General features: G+C 34.1%; 1 protein-coding gene across 1 annotated transcript in view; it reads left to right on the forward strand.

Moving 5' to 3' along the window:
• The window catches only part of LOC137655676 (integrin alpha-PS2-like), a 698,738-nt gene that overhangs the window by 530,344 nt on the left and 140,894 nt on the right, over positions 1–27,500 (forward strand). The window contains 1 exon segment of the mRNA XM_068389635.1: positions 19,551–19,612. Coding sequence (XP_068245736.1) covers positions 19,551–19,612 — 62 coding nt within the window.

Here is a 27,500-nt window from a genome sequence, read left to right on the forward strand (position 1 = left end):
AATAATGATAATAATAATAATAATGATAATAATAATAATAATGATAATAATAATAATGATAATAATAATAATAATAATAATAATAGTATTGAGTTGCATAGGAAGAATATTTATTAAAGAAATACATTTGATGTTAATCAAGTACTACTTTCGTAGTGTTTAGTATTACGATAATGGAACGGACAACTTAAAAAGGACTACAGTTTTAGTGGAAAACCTTTTATCTCCAATTGTTGGTAATTACAAAATCTGCCAAATTAAAAAGCTCGTTAAAGGCGTCTCCCACATCGTGACTGATCATCCATCAAAATGTCACAAACATCTCCCTAATATGATAAAAAACAACGTGTCAGGCTTTTATATATATTTTCTGTCACGCTTGGTGGCATTGCCAGACGTATGACTACTCGGTCTCTTCTATCCCTCAGGTAGGAGAGAGGGAGTAGCCATAACCTGGTGGGCGGGGGGCGATTGGAAGGGATGAATTTGTATGCTTTTGTGTGTGCGTGCATATCTAGTTGAATATTTACCCGTATTTTTTGACGGGTCGCGTACACTAATTTATTATACTTGTTATCGGCTACAAGAATAGCAATTTTTACTTGGGTTAAGATCTTTTAATTTATTGACGCTTATGGCTTAAGGTCTAAATAATTTCGAAACAAATGTCTCTTAAGGCTTTTGAAGTGCTCTCTAATTTGTAAGGCTCCGGTTTAATTGTCAGTTATTAGATCTTCACCATTAAAAAAGCCTATTATATATATAATTACCTGACCTTTCTCTAATAAGTACATAAAAACAACACCCTGGAACCTAGATCATTTGCTCTAACCTGAAGTCAACCAATCGTAATTTGGCAGCGAAATTATGTTTGCGGGCGCCCCGACAACAAAATCAGAAATCCCTTTTATCCGAGATAACAAAAAAAAAAAAAAAAATTCTCTAGATTGTCGTCATCATTAGTGTCTTTAACGTCCTTTTTGGGCTATTAAAGTCCTGTCTAAAAATCTTTTATTCATACATAGCTTGTTTTTCTTTTTGTTTTGTTTTTTTACTTAGTTTATAAACCATTAACCTTCACGAAAGACGAGCAGGTGCTGGATGGGTGATTAAGGGTTTTCATAGTGGAGCCTCCTCATCCAAAGGAAGAAGTGTTTACGCATTTCTGCGCAGAGACGACGAGGGTTCATAGATATACAGCAGTATGTAAAAATGTTTATAAAGGTAATATATATATGTATATATATATATATATATATATATATATATATATATATATATATATATATATATACATTATATATATATATATATATATATATATATATATATATATATATCCATCCATCCCCCATCCATCTATGTATCGATTGATCTATATCTATCTATTTATCTATCTATATATATAACCTATTTATATATATATTTATATATATATGTATATATATATATTTATATATATATGTAAGTTTATAGAAAATATATATATATATATATATATATATATATATATATATATATATATATATATATATAAATAATATGAATTATGATATTTACCATTCCCCAGTATTACTGATTTCACCATGCTTGAGATGATTTTAGAATTTTGGTTGCCTTTAAGCGAGCACCATTCCTCATTAATTAATTGAGACTCCTCAATAGATTTAATTGAATAAAAAGCGAGTTGAAGTCAGAACTGCAGTTTATTGCTATAATTTAACCTGCCCGAGAGGAATTCTTGAAATTTTTAATGGTAATAGAGAACTTCTTAATCTGGCAAAACTGTCTAGGTACGAAAAACACAAACTTTAATTTGCAAATCTTTAGTAGAACAGGAGTTCTTTTTTAAATCTTTCGATTTGGAGTAAGTTTTACGATTTGGTAACCTGACTGGATGTTCCATTGTGCAAATGACAATAATCTGAAGCTTTTATGAACGCCAAACGAAAATAAATTAGAATTGAATTATAACAGATGTTGAATCATTTTAAAAAGTGGCCTCTGGTCCGGTGCCGCTGGAGTTTCTTCTCATCGCATACCCTCATGTGTCAGCAATTTCGCCAAGTTTTTATCATCGTTATTATTATTAGGCTAGCTCGTACACACAACTTACTGTGCTTCATATTAGGTTATTAATTCTTTCTTGCTGTTAAAAAGTGTTCATGCAGACGGAGGGCATGGTTGTTTGGAAGAGAAGCTTCAAAAAAAAAAAAAAAAAAAAAAAAAAAAAAAAAAAAAAAAAAAAAAAAAAAACAACAACAACGGGAAGAAAGAATAGAAAAATGGTTGAACGAAAGACTATTGGACTGTTTTACTATCGTATTATAAAACTTTTGGGTGTTCGTTTGGGTTTCAAATTAAATTCACAATTAGGTTTGCACACATGTCATATCTCCCCAATTTAATAAAGAACAAGTGTTTGTGTGTATATAATATATATATATACATATATATATATATATATATATACATATATATATATACATACATATATATATATATATAGAGAGAGAGAGAGAGAGAGAGAGAGAGAGTGTGTGCGTGTGTCTGTATCATATATCCCCTATATGATACTCTCTCTCTCTCTCTCTCTCTCTCTCTCTCTCACTATATATATATATATATATATATTTTATACAGTATATATATATATATATGAATATTTAGATATATATACATATGTATGTATATATATATATATATATATATAGATAGATAGATAGATAGATAAATAGATATATGGATAGAAAACGCTAATATCATTATTTAAATCAAGGGTTAAGAAAGTCTCTCTCTCTCTCTCTCTCTCTCTCTCTCTCTCTCTCTCTCTCTCGTTTCACTGACAAATTTACACGATCCAGACCGTTCATTAGTGGCAATGGAATATCGCCAAACAAAGGAAGAAGTAGCCATTGAATTAAACATTTTTGTCAGAGCGAATATCGATTAAAGGAACCAGAAACACCAGGATTACCCACCCGTTGTATCCGCGATGGTCACGCCATCTAGGGTCAAGGCACGTTTAAGGTCGTGCGGTGTGAAGAGGTCAGCACCGATTATATATATGAGCATTGCTTTCTAACCTAACTGTTTTAAGGTCAAGAGCGTTGGAGATGTTTTCTCTACTTGGGAATGCTGTGCCTTGAAGTACTGTTCTTCAATCTTGATATCTAGCGTAGATTGATTTACGTGGATTAGGTTTCGATATGTTAAACAGTTTGTAGGTTTCTACGTGATCAAAATTGTTCATAAATGACTAATTAAATTAGAAAGGCTATTTGCGTTCATAGGCGTAGGAGATGATGATGATAAATTCAATTATCAAAAGAAACATAATTTCTGATTTTATTTAGTTTACAATCTAACTAAAGGCAACAGTCATTGACATCATTTACTGTCATTTATAAATGACTTATTAAATTAGAAAGGCCATTTGCGTTCATATGCGTAGGAGATGATGATGATAAATTCAATTAGAAAAAGAAACATAATTTCTGATTTTATTAAGTTTACAATCTAACTAAAGGCAACAGTCATTGACATCCTTTACTGTCATTTGATTTGCTTTGCCAACTCCTTCCCTCAACAAAGGTTACTGACACCGTCGATTTAAGTTCTACCCTGAGAGTTGTGTTTCCTTTGCGATATCGTTTAGTTGCATAAATAGAGGCGAGGTGCGTGTCATCATTCGATCTCTCTCCCTGTCGTGATGTGATAACTTCGGTCGTATTTGCTTTAACGCTAATGTAAATGAAGTTTATTATGAAAGGGATCAGAATTAATTTCCATTGATCTTAAGTGTATTTGATGGAGATGGGGTCGGATAACATCTCGTCTTGATGGGGGAGAAAAGTGCCTCGGTAAGTTGTCTCTCATAACATTGCGCTTCAAATAGAAATAACCAATACAATTTTTTTTTTTTTTTTTTTTTTTTAAATTCTGCTAATTCTATTAGAATTCTAAGAAGACTAACTAAAGTTGGATTGTAAAGAGGGAAAATGGCGAATGGTTACAATTGGGTTTACCTGTGGTCGTCAACGTGGCAAGGAGGTATCTAAGGCTCACTTTTGGTGTCAAGATCAGACTGTCATTAGTTGAGATTGATGCCCAGATAAGGTAAAGATTATGGGATGCTGAACCTTATTGTGTGTGTGTGTGAGAGAGAGAGAGAGAGAGAGAGAGAGGAGAGAGAGAGAGAGAGAGAGAGAGAGAGAGAGAGAGAGAGAGAGAGAATGATCAAAGCAAGTATAATTTTCTTTATTATGACTCCAACGTCATTTACATTGTTATAACAATGACTAATTTTAGTTACAACTTTAGATTTGTGATATTTTTTAAATAATTTAATTCAATTCTAGGGATTCTGTATAAACGTTCCCTTTCCTCTTTGCGTTATTTTTGCGTCCAAAAATATCAAGCTACGTAGTATAATTTTACATTAACCCCATACCACCAGCTTGTGTGATATATTAATAAGTCAGTAGAATAAATCCATGTTTTCCTGTACTATCTATTTGTTAGGAACGTAGGAAACGAGAAAGTCCCATATTATTTAATCTTCTAACACTGCGTCGAGACTTTGAGAAAAGAATTTTCTTTTCAATGGGTGTGACATCGTACCAATTTTTGCCTCCAAAAATATCAAGCTACGTAGTATAATTTTACATTAACCCCATACCACTAGCTTGTGTGATATGTTAATAAGTCAGTAGAATAAATCCATGTTTTTCCTGTACTATCTATTTGTTAGGAACGTAGGAAACGAGAAAGTCTTATATTATTTAATTTTCTAACAGTGTCGAGACTTTGAAAAAAGAATTTTCCTTTTCAATGGGTGTGACATCGTACCAAATATTTACTCTTCAAGTCTTCATTCGTTGGGAGAAAGAATGCGGTGGTCGGTATTACAAAGAAAAAAATTTAATTATTACGAGTTTTTTATGCTCAAATTGCAGGAGTGCTATTTTGATAAATATTTAACAAGGTGCGGCTGATCCTTATTAACTAACTATGAAGTGGACCATTGCGATAGTACGAACATCTTCGATTTCAGTTGTATTTATCAGCAATTATCAGTTTCTCTCTCTCTCTCTCTCTCTCTCTCTCTCTCTCTCTCTCTCTCTCTCTCTCTCTCTCTTTCTCTCTCTCTCTCTCTTTGTTTACCGTTTCTGTCTCCTTTTCTCCTTCTGTACAATGCACATACTGTAATCATGTACGAAAGATGTTTTGAACAAGATCTACGCAGTTGGGAGAATAAACCACCCCTGATTTCATTTTCGCATGTAATATAACCACAACTGTAAGATATCAGTCACTTCTCGCCGCTCTACAATCCCTACCATTGACAGGTGGTCCTGCATATAATATTTGACTAAACAGCTTTTACAACAACAACAACAACAACAACAATACCTTCAAAACCGACGCTCAACTTCCACAAGGGAAACTAGATCAAATTGCGTTTCTTGTCATATGCAGCGAATCACTATGAAATTTATCGAACACAAAACTACGTCGGATAATTATAACAAAAGCTGCAAATTCTATATCGTCACCCTCATAAACTAACTGCCTAAGTCATTTTCTCCACTTGTTGGGAAATAAAAAAAAAACCTTCTCATTTCCTAATTCTTTATATCATTGTATTGAGCTTCAATTCACAAATTCTAATTCACAAATTCTTCTGTTAAGAATTTGTTAATTGAAGCTCAACACAATGATATAAAGAATTAGGAAATGAGAAGGTTTTTTTTTTTTTATTTCCCAACAAGTGGAGAAAATGACTTAGGCAGTTAGTTTATGAGGGTGACGATATATTCATCAGCTTTTAATAGTTCTGAATAGCCTCCAGTATTGAATTATTTAAACGAAAATGGAATACAAAGGGTTAACTAGAATTTATCGCATCTCTGAAATTGTTATGGCTCATTGGGATCCCGGTGACATTCAAGGATTTGCGATGGACGTCCAGGGTTAGAAGTTCCAGCAATTACGCTCAGAGATTAGCGGCAAGTCGTGAATACTTTAGTACACCGACACCCACGACGTATCCACTTTATGGCTCTAATTCTAAGGAAAACAGAGAGAACTGCAAAGAAACAGGGAAGGACTTGGTTTTGTGGAATTCTTTGGTAAGTGGTTTTCACATTTTTCATACAAGTTTTTTTGTTTTTATTCATCCCTCCTGCTTTTGTTCTTTTTTTCATTTTGACCTTAGGGTCAGGCTGGTTTCAAGTTAAAAAAAAAAAGAAAAAAAAAAGAAGTTTAATCTCCGTTCGTACTTTTAATTTATTATAATTATTATGTAGTCAAAAATCCTTATCTTTATCTAAAACACCTAGAAGAAAATGAGAGACCTGTTTCATACTTATATCAAATGGCATAATCAGAATAGTATCTTCATTGGGCTAGTTAATTTTTTTTCCTTTTAATAGTAATAATAAGATAGTATCTAATACGGTACCCCCATTGCTCTGTATTGTTAGCCGCTTGCTGTGTATAAACTTAACTTTTCTTCATTCCATATATCTTCATTTTTTGCGGGGGATTACGAATATATCGGTGAAAACGTTAATAATAAAAGGAATCACGTGGGTTTGTCTTTTAATATCCTATATCACTTTGTCTTGAATAGTCGTAGATGATAATAATAAAAAAAAAAAAAAAAAAAAAAAAAAAAACAGCCGATGAATCAAGAAACTTTGATGATGTTTGAATTAACTGGTTGGGTATGTCATATATGAGCGATTAGCAAAAATACTTACCTTTTTTATTTCTTGACCATAAGGGAAATGGTAGATTGATACTATCATCATTATAATTATCATTAAGATTAGTGTTTTCAATATTCCTACTCATTTCATATGAAATGGCCGTGTCCATTAGTACATTTTTTTTTTTTTTTTAAATCCTCATACCTTTACAGAATGGAGGTTTCAAGAGTGTTATCTCTTACTATATTTGACATGCAAGTGTAGGTATGACATTATTTTTTTCACCTACGATATGCAATATAGTATATAGTTGATTGGCAGATGAATTATGTCAACGATCAATTCATCCTTCCAGCATTTAATACAATGGTTATTCCCGGTTGCTTGGTTGGCAAGATGTGGTTCATTTGCTTGGCATTGTCCCAGCACGAAGTCTTGCTTGAGGGTGGCCCATAAACTCGGGAAGGTGTAAAGGGGTATTGTAGGTTTAATGATAGCTTCTAGATCAGTGGTTCCCAACCTTTTTCCTGTCATTTCCCTCCTGCACCCAGTGCAACCCTCCCGATTTCCCTCTTCATGTGTATGAGGGAAAGAGTAGTTGAAACACACTGTGACGACTTACTAATTTATTTTTTCATTATACAAATATATTGATAAACAAATAGTTACAGAGTAAAATGGATAGAGAGCGGTTAGTAACAACTTAGTTGTTACTAACCGCTCTCTATCCATTTTACTCTGTAACTATTTGTTTATCAGTATATGGAGAGCGGCTAGTAGCAAAATAAAAGGACTTTTGTTTATTCTTCTACTTCAAAATTGAATTAGTGAGAAGGTTGAGGCTGCTTCTTGTTCACCAGTGTATCAATATCAGGACTAGCTTTATCACCTGATACTTTTTTTTGGTTAGTAGGTAGTGTAATTATTTCCCCCCTGGTAGCTTCAAATTTCCCCCCAGGTTGGGAACCACTGTTCTAGATTCTAGCAAAAAATAGGTACCGATAACGAGGCAACCCAGGTAAAAAGGACTTCACAAACCTTGAAGGCAAGAAGTCGATATGCTTGATCATGAACAAATGGTACAACGAATCAGCCAACTGAGAGTTACAGAAAGAGAGAGACAGTAATCAAGTTATTTTTATGAAGGTATAATGTACCAGAATATTACCGTCCATAAAAATTTTAGTAACAAAGTTACCCCTGTCTTCTGTGAAAGAAATCGCTAAATAAGTGACCTACTATCTAAAACAAACCCAACACATTCTCCTAATACTTTGACGATACAAAATATCAGTTTAAAACTCATGATGATGAATTTTCTATTTGTATATTGGTAAAACGACCATCCACCTATTATTTATATTTAAGGACATTCTTTACAGTGTTAACCTTCAACTAATATAACTAAACCGGGCATTCGGTAGAGCGCATACCCTCCCCTCTATCATGTTGCATATCACAATTTAATTATATACATTTTGGCTCAAGTTTCATGCAAATCTAATAGAAATGGACCGCTATATAGCAAAAAGACTTTTTCACCTTTTCGTGACCTTGACCTTTGACACAGTCCTTTCCAAAATCTAATCAAATTGTCCTTTGATCATGGCTAATCATCCCACCAAACAGTGGGTAACAAACATACAAACATAATTAAATAAATGCATGTTACCAAGTTGTGGAATGATCTTCCTAATCGGGTAGTTGAATCAGTAGAACTTCAAAAGTTCAAAGTTGGAGCAAATGCTTTTTTGTTGACCAGGCGGACATGAGTCTTTTTATAGTTTATAAGTGACATATTTGTTTTTGATGTTGTTAATAGTTTATATATGACATATCTGTTTTGACGTTGTTACTTTTTATAGAATGATTTATTGTTAATTTGTTCTCTTCATTTATTTATTTCCTTATTTCCTTTCCTCACTGGGCTATTTTTCCCTATTGGAGCCCTTGGGCTTATAGCATCTTGCTTTTCCAATTAGGGTTGTAGCTTGGATAATAATAATAATAATAATAATAATAATAATAATAATAATGCCTATCAAAACAACCTTGGCAACGACGTTGGCTAAGGTGAAGATAGAAACCCGCCCCTTCTATTCATCCATTCAGAAGCTGTTGTATACCTCGAGAATCCTTCTTACCAGTAGCACCTGCATTAAGCATTAACAGACTGAGGAGGACCATCGAATTTCATAACATCCTCCACGCATACCATTTTCCCCATATCACTCATGTGACAAAAGGATAGCCAGAAAGGACGGCTAAATGGAAGCATAAGCTAGTATTAGACAATACCCATATCTTAGTTATATCTTAGTAAAAGCTTTGTTGTAATTTCAATTGTACACTGAAGACAACAGAAAATAAATAAAAAAACATTTGAAAAATTTGTTTCAATGATTGAAATATAATTCCTCTCGGCGTATCTCTTTACAGTAACTTTTCTTTCAATACCCATATAGGCCCTTAGGCTTATGGCATCTTGCTTTTCCAACTCGGTATGTAGCTTGGCTAATAATAATAATAATAATAATAATAATAATAATAATAATAATAATTATAATAATGATGATAAAAACTGATGGTTATCATCTTGGAAATATTGCTTTTATAAGTAAATACCTGGATGAACATTCTGTAAAGAAACTTGTGATAAACTTTATTTTTACCAGGATTGACTACTATAACTCCATCAACTACAATTCATCAAAAGTGAAACTTAAGAAATTACAAAACAATAAGCAGAGGAGCAAGACTGATAAAAGGTGTCCCACCCCGAGAAAAGATCACTCCTACACTAATGGATTTACCCTGGTTGCCTTTTAAAGCAAGGATTGAGTTTAAAATATGTTCAATAATCCATTAAGTTATCAGAACTGGACGTGTAATATATCTAAGAGAATTGCTATATATTGTGCAGCCAACAAATCGTGTTACAGAATAGTTACAGATGGTTTCAAATAATGGTAATATAGATATATGTCTACCGTAGGTTCTAGAGCCTTTAAATATACGGCCCGTAGACTATACAATAAGCTCCCACTAGTCATTCGAAAGACTGAAGATATTAGGCTTTCAAGAGGAAACTGGAGACTTCCTTGTTCTCTTAAGTGCTTTTATAGTGTGGATTTAACAATAAACGAGTAATATGCGGTGTGAAATGCTGAATGATAAGATGACTGTGAAGGTCCAGTAAAGAGTATGGTTCCCCTGCTGCATAGGATAAAAAACGTAGCCCTAAAGTAAAAGTAAAGTAAAATAAAGGAAAAAACTTCGTTATTTGGTAGCGTCATCAGTGCTACTCACGCATTGTTCTGTCGGCATTTTTATTGGTGTGTGAAGTGTTCTTTTGGCCCCTAGCTCCTCTCATTTTTTAGCCTTCTACTTTACCTCTGTTTCTGTTTCTTGTCTTCTGTCTTACTGAAATGCGTATATTCTGTTTACAAAGATACATTTTTTTGGTGTAAAAATTCAGTATATCTAATAATCCAACGATTTAAGTGGCCATTATATAGAAAAAAATATAATTGGTATATAGCACCATTTAAAATCTATTTACTATAAAAAAAATACATTTATTCACACCTTGCAAAGTCTGATAGTCTTTGAACGTTTTTTCAAGTCGGTGAATGGTAATCAGCTAAGAACAGTAGGGGAAATGGACATTTAGTTCAGAAGTCTTATGATAATTTTAACTTGTGTAATAGAAGAATCTAGACAGACTTTCAAGTGTTAGATAAAATCTATGTTCAGGTTCTGCAAAGAAAAATAAAAAAACATCTTAAGAAACTCCTTCCGTCTCAAACTTGTCCCATGGTGTTAATTATGTGGTTTTGAATTAGAATATTAAGGTTTAATGTATTTATTTAACTGCAAATATAGAAAAAATGCTTGGAAACACAAACTGAAATCTTTTCTTATCCTTTTTCTTATTAATTTTATTATCCAGATCTTACAACTCCGTGGTTAACCTGCTAATTGATGTTTGTAATATATCACTGATATTATTGCATATCTCATCTTTTTTTTCATTTACTTTTTTTTTTTTTTTTTTTTTTTTTTTTACTGATGGCAAAAGTAAGATCACTGTACCCCTATTGTAACTCTGTATATGACTTTTGCTGAAATAAAGATTATTATTATTATTATTATTATTAATATTATTATTATTACTATGTACTTCAGGCTAACGCACACAGATGAAAGAGCTCAAGTATTGCAGTAGTACCAAATTGCCTGTCATTTAGTGCTTCTGGACATTACTAATTTATTTAGAACCCTTTACAAAATTGCAATAGAGAAAATCCTATTTTAAACAGAGATTTGTTGATTTGTCTCTTATACAAATTTAAATTATTAATGAATAAAAATATGGTAAAGAATTGGTCGAAATCTCAAGGAAAAAAAATCATATTACATTTGAGGCCCGAAAATTCAGTTAATCCCTAAAAACTCAAATTGATTAGAGACCATTAATGCGACTTTTTGGGACTGTTAAAGACTAACCCGACTGTTCGTTTTGAATTATTATTATTATTATTATTATTATTATTATTATTATTATTATGATTATTGTTATTATTATTATTGTTGTTGTTAGCCAAGCTACATACCGAGTTGGAAAAGCAAGATGCCATAAGCCTAAGGGCGCTAACAAAAAAAACAAAAACAAAAAAAATAACCCAGTGAAGAAAGAATTAACGAAATTCTTGGTGCAGGAACAGTCCATGCTACAGTACCACTGTTTTTTTTTTATCTTTACTTTCATATCAATACATTTCCTTGCTTCTCTGTTGGGAAAATACAATACCGTAACCTGATACTTCCACTGATAAACTTTTCAGTCTATTTTATCGGTATAGCATAAGTTGAACATTCTGTAACGCATTCATGTCTTCAAGTCTCGATCATGAATTTAAACATTTTGTTTCCTCTTTCCTGACTCCTCTCTTCTTTATTCTCCTAAAGCATTTTGTATCAGTACTAGAGTTTGCTTGATAGAAGTTACATTTATACTAAAGACACCTGTTTGGAGATATTCAGTATACAAAAACACACACACACTACCGTTATTGGGTCCTTTGACTGGCCAGACAGTACTACATTGGATCCCCCCCCCTCTGGTTACGGCTCATTATCCCTTTGCTTACACATACACCGAATTGTCTGACCTATTCGCTACATATACTCCTCTGTCCTCATACGCCTGACAACACTGAGATCAAACAATTCTTCTTTGCTCAAGGGGTTAACCACTGCAATGTAATTGTTCAGTGGCTCCTTTCCTCTTGGTAAGAATAGAAGACTCTTCAGCTATGGTAAGTAGCTCTTCTAGGAGAAGGACACTCTAAAATCAAACCATTGTTCTCTAATATTGGTTAGTGCCATAGCCTCTGTACCATGGCCTTGCATTGTCTTCGGGTAGAGTTCTCTTGCTTGAGGGTACACTCGTACACTCTATTCTATAGTATTTCTCTTCCTCTTGTATTTTATTTATTTTTTTCTTTATGTATGAAGGATTTATTTTGATATTGTTAATGTTATTAAGATATATTTTAATTGTTAATTACTTCTCTTGTAGTTTATTTCCTTATTTCCTTTCCTTACTGGGCTATTTTCCCTGGTGGAGCCCTTGAGCTTTTAGTATCTTGCTTCTCCAACTAGGGTTGTAGCTTAGCAAGTAATAATATTAAAATATTATATTTTAATTGTTAACTACTTCTTTATAGTTTATTTCCTTATTTCCTTTCCTTACTTGGCTATTTTCCCTGTTGGAGCCCTTCAGCATATAGCATCCTGCTTTTCCAACTAGGGTTGTAGCTTAGCAAGTAATAATATTAAAATATTATATTTTAATTGTTAATACTTCTTGTAGTTTATATCCCTATTTCCTTTTCCTTACTGGGCTATTTTCCCTGTTGGAGCCCTTGAGCATATAGCATTCTGCTTTCCCGACTAGGGTTGTAGCTTAGCAAGTAAAAAAAAATTTTATATATATATATATATATATATATATATATATATATACTGTATATATATATATATATATATATATATATATATATATACTGTATATATATATATATATATATATACTGTATATATATATATATATATATATATATATATATATATATATATATATATATATATATATATATAACACTTACTGTACGTTAATAAGTATGGCTCACTCGCATACTGAGGTGATCCTATATCATATAGCAAGACCAGGAGATACCTCTTGGCCTTGTCATATACTGTATTAGATGTCAGTCGTATTTTTTACTGAGAAATGTATTATTTTCTTGAATTCAAGAAATAATTCCATTATAATCCTTTGCGTTCAGAACTTTGGTCTCTGGATCATTTGGTGAGGAATGGTCGAATTTCTCATCTTGAGGCGTTAAAAGTCTGTAATGAGGATGTTAAGTTTGGAATATTTTATTTAATGCTTTGTACAGACTAAACATACGTCTTTTTTTTAAACTCCTCTAAGAATTGAATTATTCGCACAATCAAAAGTTTGCATAATTAAAATACTTTTCATGTGTGTATCTTTAGTGGCCGAGTCAAACATGAATTCAAGGGTCTGCAGTGTTCCATCAACACAAGATGAATGGGTGTCACAAACTAACCCGACAGCTAACAAGTAATGACTGTTTTCATGAACGATAAACATCGAGCTCTGTTCCCTATCACGGTACGGTCGGCAGCCACGCCTTCCGTATAATAAGCGGCATATCAAAACGCTCCCGAAGATATAGGGGATCAAGCTGACACCTTCCTAGTATATCGTACAAGACATCTCCGAAGTATCGTACTTTTCTCTCTCTCTTATGTTCGCGTTCTATGATAACTTTCTTATGTAAAGGTCAAATGTTACATTCTTGATAGAGCTAAAATATAAATAGCTTATGCTCATTGGGGGACTTTGAGGGGAATGAATGTGCCTAGCAGTGAAATATAGCAATGAAATGTCATCTTTAAACAGTTCGGGGAAGTTAATTAAGGGTGCGATTGATGAGGTAAGAATTATTCAACTTTTCATGGGGGGAAATTTCCCAGATTTATCCTTTATGTTTACTGTGGATTATTGAATTGGATTTTAAAAAAGAGATAGTAGTATTCTTGGGTGCTGATCAATATAACATCCTAAAGGGTTCTCTTTTCACTTTTATGAATTTGTGTATTAAATTATCATGCACATATGTTATTAGGCTTTATGTAGCAAATTATACATACATACATTCATTCATTAGTGTCTGAAAGCACGCACATTGATATATGTATACATAAGTGTGCATTGCATTCATGTATTGATATATGTCTCATTTAGTCAGCTACAGCAAATACGTGTGGAAATGTTTTCTGTGCAACACTTGTTCATGTATGGCTGCAGTATTCAATTCATGATATTGACTTTTAACCCATTTCACTGTGAAATTCGAGTTGGCTGACTATTAATGATTAAAGAATTTCCTGATTTGAGTCTTCTCAGAGCTCCCCAGACTGTGAGAGGTGGTCAGTTTTTATACATTTTGATATCGGGACTGTTTTTAAAAAGGTCTGTCACCGTGTGCACCTGACCCTCTATGTTTAATGTAGAATATATTTTTTTTTTTATTGACAATGACGCTTTTTAAAATTTGAGAATGAATTTCACTTAACGATTATGTTGAATTTATAACCCTCATTTGCTTGAGTCTTTTAAGGGGGTCGTTTGTTATTGTGCTCCTGTAATAAATATTTGTCATTTCTAACACCATAGTACAGGAGTGATTAAACTTCACAGTACGAAAAAGATATGCTGTTATATTGAAAATTTTCAGGTATATCATCATCATCATCATCATCATCATCATCATCATCATCATCATTATCTTTTCAGCCTTCAAACGTCCTTCGTTAAATTAAATATAGGCCTTCCCTAGGTCCTTCCATAGATGTCTGTCTCCAGCCATGCGGGTCCAAAATTGTAGACGTTGATCTAAATCATCTCGACAGTTGATCTTCCCCGTTTTCTTGTGTATCCAAGGGGCGTCCAAAATGTTGTACTGGATGTCCATCAGTTGTCAGTCATCCTAGCAGTATACGCAGCCCAGTTTCACTTAAGCTTGCACTCTTTTTCTATGCCTCCATATCAGGTCTAACATAATTCTTCCATGTGCTCTTTGCATTTTTCTTAAGTCAAGGGATCAATAGACTGTGGATTATCCGATTTTTAAAGACACTTTGCTCTCTCAAATGTCTACTTACCGAAACTAATACTTCTTTTTATATCATTTTCATGGGAGTGATCATGGTGAGAGATACACTGGCCAAGATAGCTATAGTGTTCCACTTCCTCTATCTGCTGATCCTCAATTTTGACGGTTTCTTCTGCCTGTTCTATGCATCTAGTGTACATGACCTTTGTCTTTTGAAGGTTCATGTGAAGTCCAACTGATTTACTCTCATGATTTAGCTAAGTGAACATCTGCTGAAGTTCCTCTTTGGTAGAGGAAAAAATTAAGTCATCATCAGCAAATCTGAGGTAACTGAGGTATTCCCCGTCTATCTTTATTCCCCTTTCTGACCAGTCAAGTTGCTGGAAAACTCTTTGTAGGTAGATAGTAAACGATTTGGGGGAACTTGTTTGACTCCACTTTTGAGTGAGACGGGTTCTGAATCCTTATGAAGGCGGATGAATTATGCGTATGGCGGAATACATTGATGTTAACTGAGTGAACTTATTCTTCCAGTACTAACATAAACTCCTCATTTTCAACCGAGTCAAATGCTTTTGCATAATCTACAATTACTACCGCTAATGATTTTATATTCCTTTGTTTTCTCATTGATTTGATATGCTGTCTGCAGGGGGTCATTTGTGATGTAGTCTCTTCTAAAGCCTTCCTGTTTCCTTGGCTATTTCATCATCTAGTTTATTCACAGTTTTATTTGTTATTACTTTTGTGAAAATTTTGTAAATAACATAAGGCCGACTGATTGGCTATTGGTTGTTTATGTATCTGGGTCTCCTTTCTTTTATGGTAAAATGCACTCCGATGTTAGGCTCTTCCTCAAACAATCATTGAAGAGTCGAGCAAGTCTAATATTGATGGGGTCTTCAGCTTATTTAATAAGGTCTAATGTTACATTGTCTTGACCCCAGTGCTTTGCCATTCTTCATTTGCTTGATAGAAAGTTTTATCTCCCACGCTATGATCTCTGGGAAACCAAGATAGTCACATTGATTTTCTGCTTCTTGAGGATGTTGTCGAGGTGTTTCTGAGGAGTAGATGTTTTAGTAGTGCTCTTTTTGGCTATTCCATCTGTGTGTGGCGTGAGTGAACCATCTTTATCTAGCACCCTTGTAAATTGCATTTTTACTTGGCAGTATCTTTTTGCTTTTTTGAACCTTCTGCCTTGCTTGGTAACATCTTCAATTATTTTTGTTGTTTGATAACGAGGGTCTTTTTTGTTGCTTTTTTACATATTGTTTTGTCAAGTTCTATTGCTTCTAATTTCACTCGCGCAGTTATCAGCCTTGAGGTTCCTTCGTTTCTTCATAAGATTGTCGGTGTCTTCATAAAATGTACCATTCTTATGAAAATATCAAGATTCGAACTTTTTTGCAGTTTCCTATATTTTTTCTTTAGGTATATACCATGACAGAAATTAGAAATTATTCGTTCCTTTATATACAATATGGTATTTTTAATACTGGTGCATGCTACATTTAGTATAAAATTGTAGTCAAATTATATGTTTCATTTATCATGTTTTATTCATTTTGCCTGAAGTCATAATTTGTTAAAAAAATACACTGACATTAGTATTCGTTGCTTGCGTACAAATCTTTGCACTTACGTACAGGAATTTTATTTGGAGAATTCTGTAAGATTCGAAGTTAGCAGAAAAAAATATATCTTAGCTTTTTTTTTTTTTTTTTTTTTTTTTTATGTCAAGGCAAGTTCTTGTCGGATAATCATTTTTATGTTTGAGGATAAATTCCAAAATTATACGCTCATTACCGTCGTATATTTTACGTTTTATTGAAAGAAACGAATTTCGGACAGATATGAATGCAAGATAACTGTAATCGTGTTCGGAGGATTTTTATTTATTTTTTTATACTCGAATGGGCGAGGCAATCCACCTGTGTTATGTCGTGACCAACCAAGTATCGATGATGAGGCGGTCGATTGCATTGGAGTTTTTCTCCGGGTTTCTCGTCGTATGGGTTTCTTATCATCTCCCATCAAATTAAAAATGTTTCATGGGTGTCACTTGAGGTATTCGCAATGGGGGATGGAAAGGAAATTTCTCTCTGGTGATTATAATGTTGTTTCTGTCTGATCCACGGACACGTTTGTACATTTATCGACTAATCAGGAAAACGAGAAAAATCTTAAGCCTTTTTTCTTAATATTTTTTTTCTCAATATATTCTTGATAACAGGAAAAAATTAGGACTTGCAATCTTGATAGAAGTGGAAAATATTAACCTGAACTGCTCTAAATTATTGTTCCTGTAATGACAAACCTCCTCTTCTTTCTTGCATATAATCTCTGTCAAAAATCATATTGCTCAGTAATGGGAGTATTATAATGTTCCTCATCAGTTTCAAGTCTCCGATTGGCTATTCAGTCCTTTTCGCATTAGTTATTATTTATATTTTTTTAACATTTTTTCCTTTTTAATAAATGATCCCAGTTCATATATTATACAGCATCAAGCATGTTGTTATTTTCCTCTGCACTTATAGACGAATCGCTGCCATGGCCTCATCCATCCATAAACTGATAAGTGAAGCACGAAACAGATTTATGAAATTATCGCACCTGACAGACTGTACAAAGGACTTTAAAACCTTCATAATTTAACTCGGATGATGGATTAACCAGGGGGTTGTGGTAGCCTATTAGAAACATCCCTACCTGACGATCTACTCGATAGTTTCTTGTAGTGTCCGCAAAGGATGGGGGTTATGGGAGAACCTATAGTTCTACCTGCTGGGTCATCAGCAGCCATTGCTTGCCCCTGTGACGGGCCGAGAGAAAGGTTGTGACTCAAAGGCAGGAAGCAATCAACTGAGTAACTTTATTAAAGAACACTCTCCTTTATATACAAAACCTCAAGGCAACAGAAATTTTCATGTTCACAAAACAGACAATGTTACAGAGGAAAAATGGAGACACGTTTATTCAGGTTCTTTTTAGAGCGAGGGAAGAGCGCAGATAAAAGCATAATGTATACAAAATAATTAATGTACGATCGTGTGACACACGGTTGGTACACCCCTCATCCATGGTCTTAGCTTGGGGGTTTGTCTTGGGTATACTATATATGGTCTCTGTCTCTAGGGCATTGTCCTGCTAGAGCATTGTCACTGTTCCTTCCCTCTGTCATTCATGAGGACCTTTAAACCTTTAAATGCCTACAATAGTGCAGAATGCCTGAGTGTGTTGAAGGCAAATCCAGTACTATCTCAGAAATTGTCACTGTTCTAACCCCCTCAATAAGCCCATGCCTCCAGCGCTCTCTCTTTCACTCTTTCTGGCAGGATTTCCATGGTCTTTGCCTGACCAAAGAATTTCTGCATTTACTTAGTCCATCTATACAACTAGACTTACAATTCTTAAAAGTATTTTTTACATCTATTTGTTGTAGTTTTCTTTCTTTAAATCTTAATATACCGTATATTCTGCAGACAGTTCGTCTTAGAATTTCTATATTTTCTTTTGTAATTTCTATAACTTCCATTCCATAAGCAAGATAATTCCCTTGAAATTCGAACCTCTGATTTCCTGTACAAGTTTCCAATCACAGTTTCCACAAACATTAAGGTCAATTCCTGCCTCACTTACTTTAATTGATTTCCTTTTACTTCCTGTCATAGTTCGTCATTTAGATTTCATAATACCTTTATACAATACAACAGCCTTCATTCATTTTCTAAGTATACTTAAATGGGGCCCTCCGTTTATGACAATTTAATTTTAAAGCTTAACAACAGCCTAATATTATTGCTTTTCAACTCTCTATTTTCTAACAACCGCTTATACTCGACATTTGGTAAAATACTTTTTATTCACTTATTTTATTGATTTCCCTATATAATTATTATTTTCTAACAGTTTGTCATTTTCTATGGGTAGAAATGTATCTCGTTGGTTCTGTAACCTTTTCTTTCTTCGTAAATATATAACATTTGCTATGTTTCTCAGAGCAGACAATTTCTTGAAATTTTATTTGCATTCACACTTGGCCAATCTCTCACTTAATCTATAGTCCTCTAAACACGTTTCTCTTGTTCTTTTCTCTTTTGTTTTATCAAGTGATAAGATTAGTGCATTAGCGCATTGCTTTCTAGGCACCAGCTTATTGTAATAAGAATATTGCGACTATCACCACTTTTGTAATGAGGTAAAAGAAATACTATTTAATTCCAAGATTTATAATAAATCAGTCAATTTAATTTATTTCTATTGACCATAGATTAAAAGGTTCTCCTGTTACTTTTAAATATTTTCTCATCCAAAATGTATTGCCATCATGATAAGCCCTTTATGTCTATGAACGAACTGCAAAACTTCTCAATCGATTAGCCCCTTCTTGAACTCAAGTATTCTCATTAAACCGAACGGCTTTGCAATTTGAGCTGTTATGAGTATTATCATCATTATCATTATTAACTTTCAATTCTGTCTTTTGAGAAACTTAAAAGACAATTTGAGCTGTTATTAGTATTATCATCATTATCATTATTAACTTTCGATTCTGTCTTTTGAGAAACTTAAATGTGTAAAACCTATTTTAATTGTTATCATTCTTCCTCTTTAGGTCACTGGGGTTACCATCGGCAAGGGTCCTGCCAGGCTGGTTTCGATGCAGTAATCACAGATGTAAGTATCATACCTTTTGCTTGATTACAATTATTTTACGCACACCAGGTAGCTTTTAATTTACTTTTTGCTTTATAATTTCACTTTTTTTTCTCAGTGCTGGTAACATAGATAAGATATATAAAATTGATTATGTTCTGTGTATACAAGTTTAATTTGGTAATATATATATATATATATATATATATGTATATATATATATACATATATATATATATATATATATATATACACATATACATATATATACATATATTGAGAGAGAGAAGAGAGAGAGAGAGAGAGAGAGAGAGAGAGAGAGAGAGAGAGAGAGAGAGAGAGAGAGAGAGAGAGAGAGAGAGAAAAGAGCCATGCATCCTGATAAGGAGCCACGGATGCGAGTGGTTGAAGGCCGTGAGGAATGTATATGCAGGACTGGTAGCAGAAGGACGTGAATGAACGTTCTGTTTCTCACACATTGACTGAAGGACAGTCGTATGTCTTCAACTAATAGGTTTGGGGTTGGGCAACTCCCTCTCCCCCCTCTCCCCCTCCCCCTCCCCCCCTCCCCCTACCTTCTCCCTCTTTCCTTGAAAGTTCAGTCAAATTATTTCAAACTTCAAATTAATTGCTATAAAAGATTTCTCTGCAGAATATTGTTTATTGATATATCCTCTATAACGTAAGAAAAAAATGACCATGATCAATATTGTGTTAAGTTTTTAAAGGCAGCCATATTTGAAAATGCCCGCCATATTGCTTATTCAGTTGCAGTGGTTTTGTCACTAGCGAATGCAATTACTCAAATTCTTTAATTATTTCATGCGTATTACTATTTGATCACATATTTCTTAAATTTAATACACTAATAGTTGTATTTTCGATTCTTTTATCATATAGATGTGCAATAATATATACCGCATAGCTATATTTATTCGATAATCAAGAGAACTTTAATATTTTCAACAAGTTGATGAATCCTTTTTGTCATAATTAGCTCTCTCATATTTAAGGCTCTTATAGGAGGGATGGTTTGGGGAAACATTGTCTGTCTGGCCTTCCCTGGTTCTAGCCTATGTGGAAAGGGCCGTTGGTCATATGTATACTTTATATGGTCAGTCTGTGGGGCATTGCCAATAAGAAAATAGGTAATAAATGTAATAAACATTAGTTCAGACATGCGTCCGACCAGCACATTACAGAAAACATTAAATTACCTTTGATACAAGTATATCATGTCCTATGTTTTTTTGGCCAATCTATTCAAGTAACCCATCTGTTAGCTTCTATAGTTAATAGAGGTAGCTATAACTTATTTTAAGAAATATGTTCTCGAATAGTAATACACATGGAATAATTAAAGATTTTTGGGAATGGTATAAGCTAGTCACAAAGCCAAAATTTGGCTGTTATTTTTTAGTATAGGTGTCTTTAACCACTTGACACCTTATTAATCATGGTAATTTTTGTCCTGCGCTGTAGAAAATATATCAATATACATTATTCCGCAGAGAAACCTTTTATAGCTTAGTTTGAGCTCCATCTAAAAATCAGCTGAATCGAGAAGAGCATCGTAACCTACTTTCTTGCCTTGAAAGTCAAGAGTGTACATCCTATGGCAGTGGAATTCCCACACCCTTTTGTGCCGGTGAATAATTGCATATGCTCATGCCCCCACAAAAAAAAAAAAAAAAAATTATATTCATGTCTCCTTGAGACAGATGGACGGGAATTATCATGATAATCTGTCTGAAGTCATATTCCGAGAATGCTGTCATATTTCCTTGTAGCTGCGGTGGTCCATCATTGAATTGCATTATCATAATTTTGTTTATATTCAATAACTCCATATTGCTGGGAAGTTCTGTTGGGTTCATGTTCCCTGGTCTGTATCTAATCTCTTCTGTGAATAGGCGAGCGACCAAGGATGAAATGTCTTTAAGGATCTTTGAAGGAGCCGCGGTCTCTCTTTGGGCGGTAGGGGAACCTTGGAGGAATAATGCTACTATTCCTCCAAGAGGGGAACTAAGTATGGGGAGGGGGGGGGGTGGTTCGCTAGGTATGGCACTCACCTGAGGACCATAAAGATGGGTCAAGACGTGAAGTCCCTGGCATTACCTTTTTAGAGGTTTGTGTTCTTATATTGGGTGTTAGCTACTTCCTTTATGAAAAGTAAATTTATTTGTTGATCATATCTTAGATAAATCACCATTTTCTCATAGTTCAGTCAAAACATGCTGAAGCAGATATGATTGAGGCATGTAGGGATTCTTTTTATTACGTCGTATGGGACTATCCAATATTCGGTTTTTATTGTGCTGAAGAACAAAAAATAGAAAAGGGGGTTGGTTTTCTTCAAATAAAGTTTCCAAAATGTTATTTAAAACCATTGTCTTACTTTACTTAGGGTAATTATAGGCTTTTTAGGTTGGCATCGTATTAAATCTACTGATGAGACAGTGCTATTCAATCTTTGCTCATCATCACCAGACTGCGAAATGTGTTTTGATACATTTGTTTGACAGCATGAATTTCTAGTCAGAATGGAATTAATTCATGAGTGGAAACATACAGTATTATTCCCTAGTGAAGCATCGCGAATATTTTTTTTTTTTAGAGGGGGAGTGTGGAGGGGGTGGCTAATTCTTTTTGGTTTGTTATTCCCGAAATTGTATGTGAGGTGTTATACGCTTTATAACTGTCAGTGGCAGAAATGAGAATGCTTAGGTGGATGTCTGGGGTGACAAGAGAGGATCGGATAAGAAATGACTACATAAGGGGGTCGACAAAGGTGGTGGAAATATCAAAGAAAGTGCAGGAAGGGAGGCTGAGATGGTATGGACACCTGATGAGGAGAGATGAGGACCACGTTGGGAGACATACTATGGAGATGGAGGTTCAGGGAAGAAGAAGAAGAGGGAGACCAAGAAAGAGATGGAGGGACTGTGTGAGAGGAGACTTACAGGAGAAGGGAATTGATGAGGCAGAAGCGCAGAATAGAAAAAGATGGAAACGGCTCATCCGCAACGGCGACCCCATATAAAAATGGGAACCAGCTGGGAAGAAGAAGAACTGTCAGTGGAATACTAGAGTATATCTAAGAAAAATACTTTTCGTAATATGTGTTTATGTCTACCTATGTTGTTCCCTTTTTTTTCCAAAGATATTCCTTTGAAATGTTGTGTAATCCCTTAAATATATAAAGGTTTTCAATGAAGTAATGTAAAAGTACAAATATTGCTTGATAGATTGCGCAGCCTATTGATGGACACGGGATCTTGCGTTGGCAGCCCCTACTACAAATATCAAAATTGATTATTTAAAAGGTTTTTTTATTCAGTTTATGCATATTTTAATGTGCGTGTAACACTTACTACATTTACACTTGTATGGTGTAAGCATACTTCTACGACTTAAGTGTCAGAATATATTATTTTGCTGAGCATAGCATAGTTAATGAAAATTAATGGGAAGATACTTGGAAAATAGTTTACTCTTAATGTAACTGGCCGAAGTTTCTGGTCCTCCAGTATGAAGTAAGATTTTGGATCGCCTAATTTATCATTGTGTCATGTTATGTATATTAGATTTGTTTCACCTAATGGTATGTTGTCTTGAGTGTCTTGAGTATGGATTTAGTCCACTCGCTACAGATAAAATCTTACTCCCAATGGTTGTGATAAAATGCAGTTCTAACTTTAAACTTCCGGGAGAATCAACTTGCCAGATGAATTGATTTTACAGAGCGATGCTCATATTATTCGCCGTGAATATTATAGTAATTATGAGTCACCATTAAACTATCTTAAAGAAAACTCATGTGGCATTAATCTTTTAGTAACTGCCATTGAGATAAATTGGGGTCTTTGGGAATCAATCAAATGTAAATATATAATCAAATAAATTCATCATCCTACACTGCCCATCAATACCAGAAAAACCTTCAGATAACTCCCGAGAGAGAGAGAGAGAGAGAGAGAGAGAGAGAGAGAGAGAGAGAGAGAGAGAGAGAGAGAGAGACCCGACGCTTACCCTGTCATGTTGAAGAACAAACTTCTTGTTTGTGTTCATGAACTGGTGTTGTTACATTTTGATGAGGGAACTCAATCTGATGAATGAGATCTCTCAGAGCAATTCATTTTTAAAGTGGAACAATTTTTCATCGGGTTGGAATAATAAACTTGGCGATGAAAGAGGAAATGAAGTGAAGAATAAAAGTGAATGCATGATACGACGTTTTTTGGTAACATGGGTATGTGAAGTAATTATTGTTGCGAAAGCACACTTAAATAACTAGTCCGAGGCACTGATTGTAGGACTATGGAAAACAGCTGTTGTTTCTGTAGTTGTTATTGTTATTGGTTTCCAAAGATTCTTATCTCTCAGCTATAGGGATTTATTTTAATTCTAACCTTATAATTTATATTGTTTATTTACAAAGACAGCTGTCTTTTTTAATTAGTTACTTTTCTCCAGACATGCCCTAAGATACAATAATTTACTTATCACGACGAAGTTTAAGTAGATTCGTTCCAAAAATGTTTTCCTGGAGTGGCGTGTAGCTAGTTAGTTTTTACTTGTGCACTAAATATTTATTTTTTGCCTGACTGGCTACTGTGTGACTACTCAACCATGACTGTGGTAAGTTGGTAACCACTAACCTCAGAAGTGGTTTACAGCTTACCTTCGAAAGGTAGGCCCAGAACTAGGCCTATATATTGCGCACGAGCGAACTTGCGGCCTATTTGACTGTTACTGCTTTGAAGTAATTATTAATTTTTTCAAGTTTATATCATTTAATTAATATTTTATCATTAACTCTAATAGTTATTTTACTATGTAGCTTTCTTAAAAAGACTTATCTAAATTAATAATTAAGTTAGATAGAATTGATAAGAATATGAATTTATAAAACCTCAGAGTTAACTACCGAATTGTTATTATACACAGTGGGACTATAAATAATAATAATAATAATAATAATAATAATAATAATAATAATAATAATAATAGGGAAGTGGGGAATATGGGGAAAGGAAGAGTACCCCTGGATACAATCCAATTTATACCTCAAAGGCAGGTACTCGGGATGGGAAAGATTAAGGAAATGGGGAGAAGAGAAGTACAGGAGGGGAACAAAAGAGAGGAGCAGACCCTCTTGCGATTTTAAGGAATTGGTATTATTTGCTATATCTCTTCGATCTGAAGCTCAACTTTCCTTATATCAAGAACAGTCTTTATGACTATTGTATATTACAAAGTTATTTTGATAAAACTCGAGCAAGAGTTTAGTCCCAATAACAATTTCTAACACAACACGAGAAATAGACAATGACAACAAACATATACGTTACTGATCGTGGCTGATTGATATATTGCATTGTTTTTTAATATTTTTATTGAATTGATTTATATTTTGTTATTCTATTTTGTGTAATGAATTTATTTATACTTTATTATTGTTTTCATCTTTAGTGCTAACACGGTATCTCACTTTTTCCGATGTAAGTCAAAGTTTCAAAAGTCGTTTTCAGAGTAGCAGATTATTATTATTATTATTATCATTATTATTATTATTATTATTATTATTATTATTAGCCAAGCTACAACCCTAGTTGGAAAAGCAAGATGCTATAAGCCCAAGGGCTCCAATAGGGAAAACTAGCCCAGTGAGGAAAGGAAATAAGGAAATAAATAAATGATGAGAAAAAATTAACAATAAATCACTCTAAAACCAGTAACAACGTCAAAACAGATATGTCCTATATAAACTATTAACAGCGTCAAAAACAGATATGTCATATGTAAACAATAAAAAGACTCATGTCAGCCTGGTCAACATAAAAACTATTTGCTCCAACTTTGAACTTTGAAGTTCTACTGATTCCAACTACCCGATTAGGTAGATCATTTCACAACTTGGTAACAGCTGGAATAAAAACTTCTAGAATACTGTGTAGTGTTGAGCATCATGATGGAGAAGGCCTGGCTATTAGAATTAACTGCCTGCTAGTATTACGAACACGATAGAATTGTGCAGGGAGATCTGATTGTAAAGGATGGTCAGAGTTAAGAAAAATCTTATGCAACATGCATAATGAAGTAATTGAACGACGGTTTGAATTTTCGAAATCACTGCCTCAGTGGAAGAAAAATGACTGATGTACACCGTTAGACCATAAAGCGCTAGATTTAGATGAAATTTTGCTTGATTTGATCGGAATAGTATTTGAAGTTGACATAGATTCGTGACCTAATTATGAGGCATCGATACTTCCATCAATTCAAATCAACCTTCATCGTGTTGCATGTGTGACCGACCCCAGGAAATTATGGTTCCCTCTGGAACTTGTCAGGGCAATAAGAAAGGAGGTTTTGAATTGAGAGAGAGGAGAGAGAGCGAGAGAGAGAGAGAGAGAGAGGAGAGAGAGAGAGAGAGAGAGAGAGAGAGAGACAGAGAGAGAGAGAGAAAGTAATGCAATCTAAATATGAAATTGACTGGATCGAATAGAAAGGGATGATGCGCAATTTGCAATGAGTAAGACCGTTTATCTCTCTCTCTCTCTCTCTCTCTCTCTCTCTCTCTCTCTCTCTCTCTCTCTCTCTCTCTCTCTCTCTCCTTTAGTGAAAACATCATTTGTAGCACTGACTTTTAGAGGGAGGATTATTATACTAGTGTACGCGACCCTTCAAAAATGACACACAAAACACACACAGATTCGACCCCTTCCCACCCCTTCCCGATTCTTCAAGGCTATGGGTACCCCCTCTCACCAGGGTATGACTATTCCCTCACCACCTTATAACATTATTATTATTATTATTATTATTATTATTATTATTATTACCAGCTAAGCTACAACCACTAGTTGGAGAAGCTAGGTGCTATAAGCCATAGGCTCCAACAAGGAAAAATAGCCCTGTAAGGAAAGGAAAATGAATAAACAAGAAGAGAAGCAATGGACTATATAAAATAAATCATTTTAAGAACAGTTACAACATTGATATAAATCTTTCATATATAAACTACATAAAAAACTAGAAAAATAAGAGGAAGGTAAATAAGATAGTGTGCCCGATGGTACCCCCCAAAACAAGAGAACTCTACCCCAAGACAGTGGAAGACCATAGTACAGAGGCTTATGGCACTACCCAAGTCTAGAGAACAAAGGTTTGATTTTGGAGTGTCCTTAAAGAGCTGCTTACCATAGCTAAAGAGTCTCTTCTACCCTTACCAAGAGGAAAGTAGCCACTGAACAATTACATTATAGTAGTTAACCCCTGAGCGAAGAAGAACTGTCTGGTAATCTCGGTGTTTGTTAGATGTATGAGAAGAGAGGGGAAGACGGTAAGAATATGCCAGATTATTCGGTGTATGTGTATGCAAAGGAAAAATGAGCCCGTAACGAGAGAGGGGTCCATTTTGTACTGTCTGGCCAGTCAAAAGACCCAATAACTCTAGCGGTAGTATCTGAACGGGTGGCTGGTGCCCTGGCTAACCTACTACCTACAAGGGACGGGGAGAGACAGAGTAGTTATATGTTTGGCAATACCTCCCAACCCTGACCGGAAAAATATATATATATACATATATATATATATATATATATACTATATATATATATATATATATATATATATATTATACATATACATATATATATATATATATATATATATAGAGAGAGAGAGAGAGAGAGAGAGAGAGAGAGAGAGAGAGAGAGAGAGAGAGAGAGAGAGAGAGAGAGAAGGGACACTTTCTCTTTATTATAGAGAAGAAACGACTGGTGATGGTTTCGATAGTAATGGGATAATAATGGGGGACGTTGATGGTCATGAGTCTGATTAACATTACGTGTTTTGATAACAAAAATATTGATGACCTTATGACCTCTTCAATGGAAATTTA

The sequence above is a fragment of the Palaemon carinicauda genome, chromosome 16 (assembly GCF_036898095.1).
Source record: "Palaemon carinicauda isolate YSFRI2023 chromosome 16, ASM3689809v2, whole genome shotgun sequence".
NCBI lineage: Eukaryota > Metazoa > Arthropoda > Malacostraca > Decapoda > Palaemonidae > Palaemon > Palaemon carinicauda.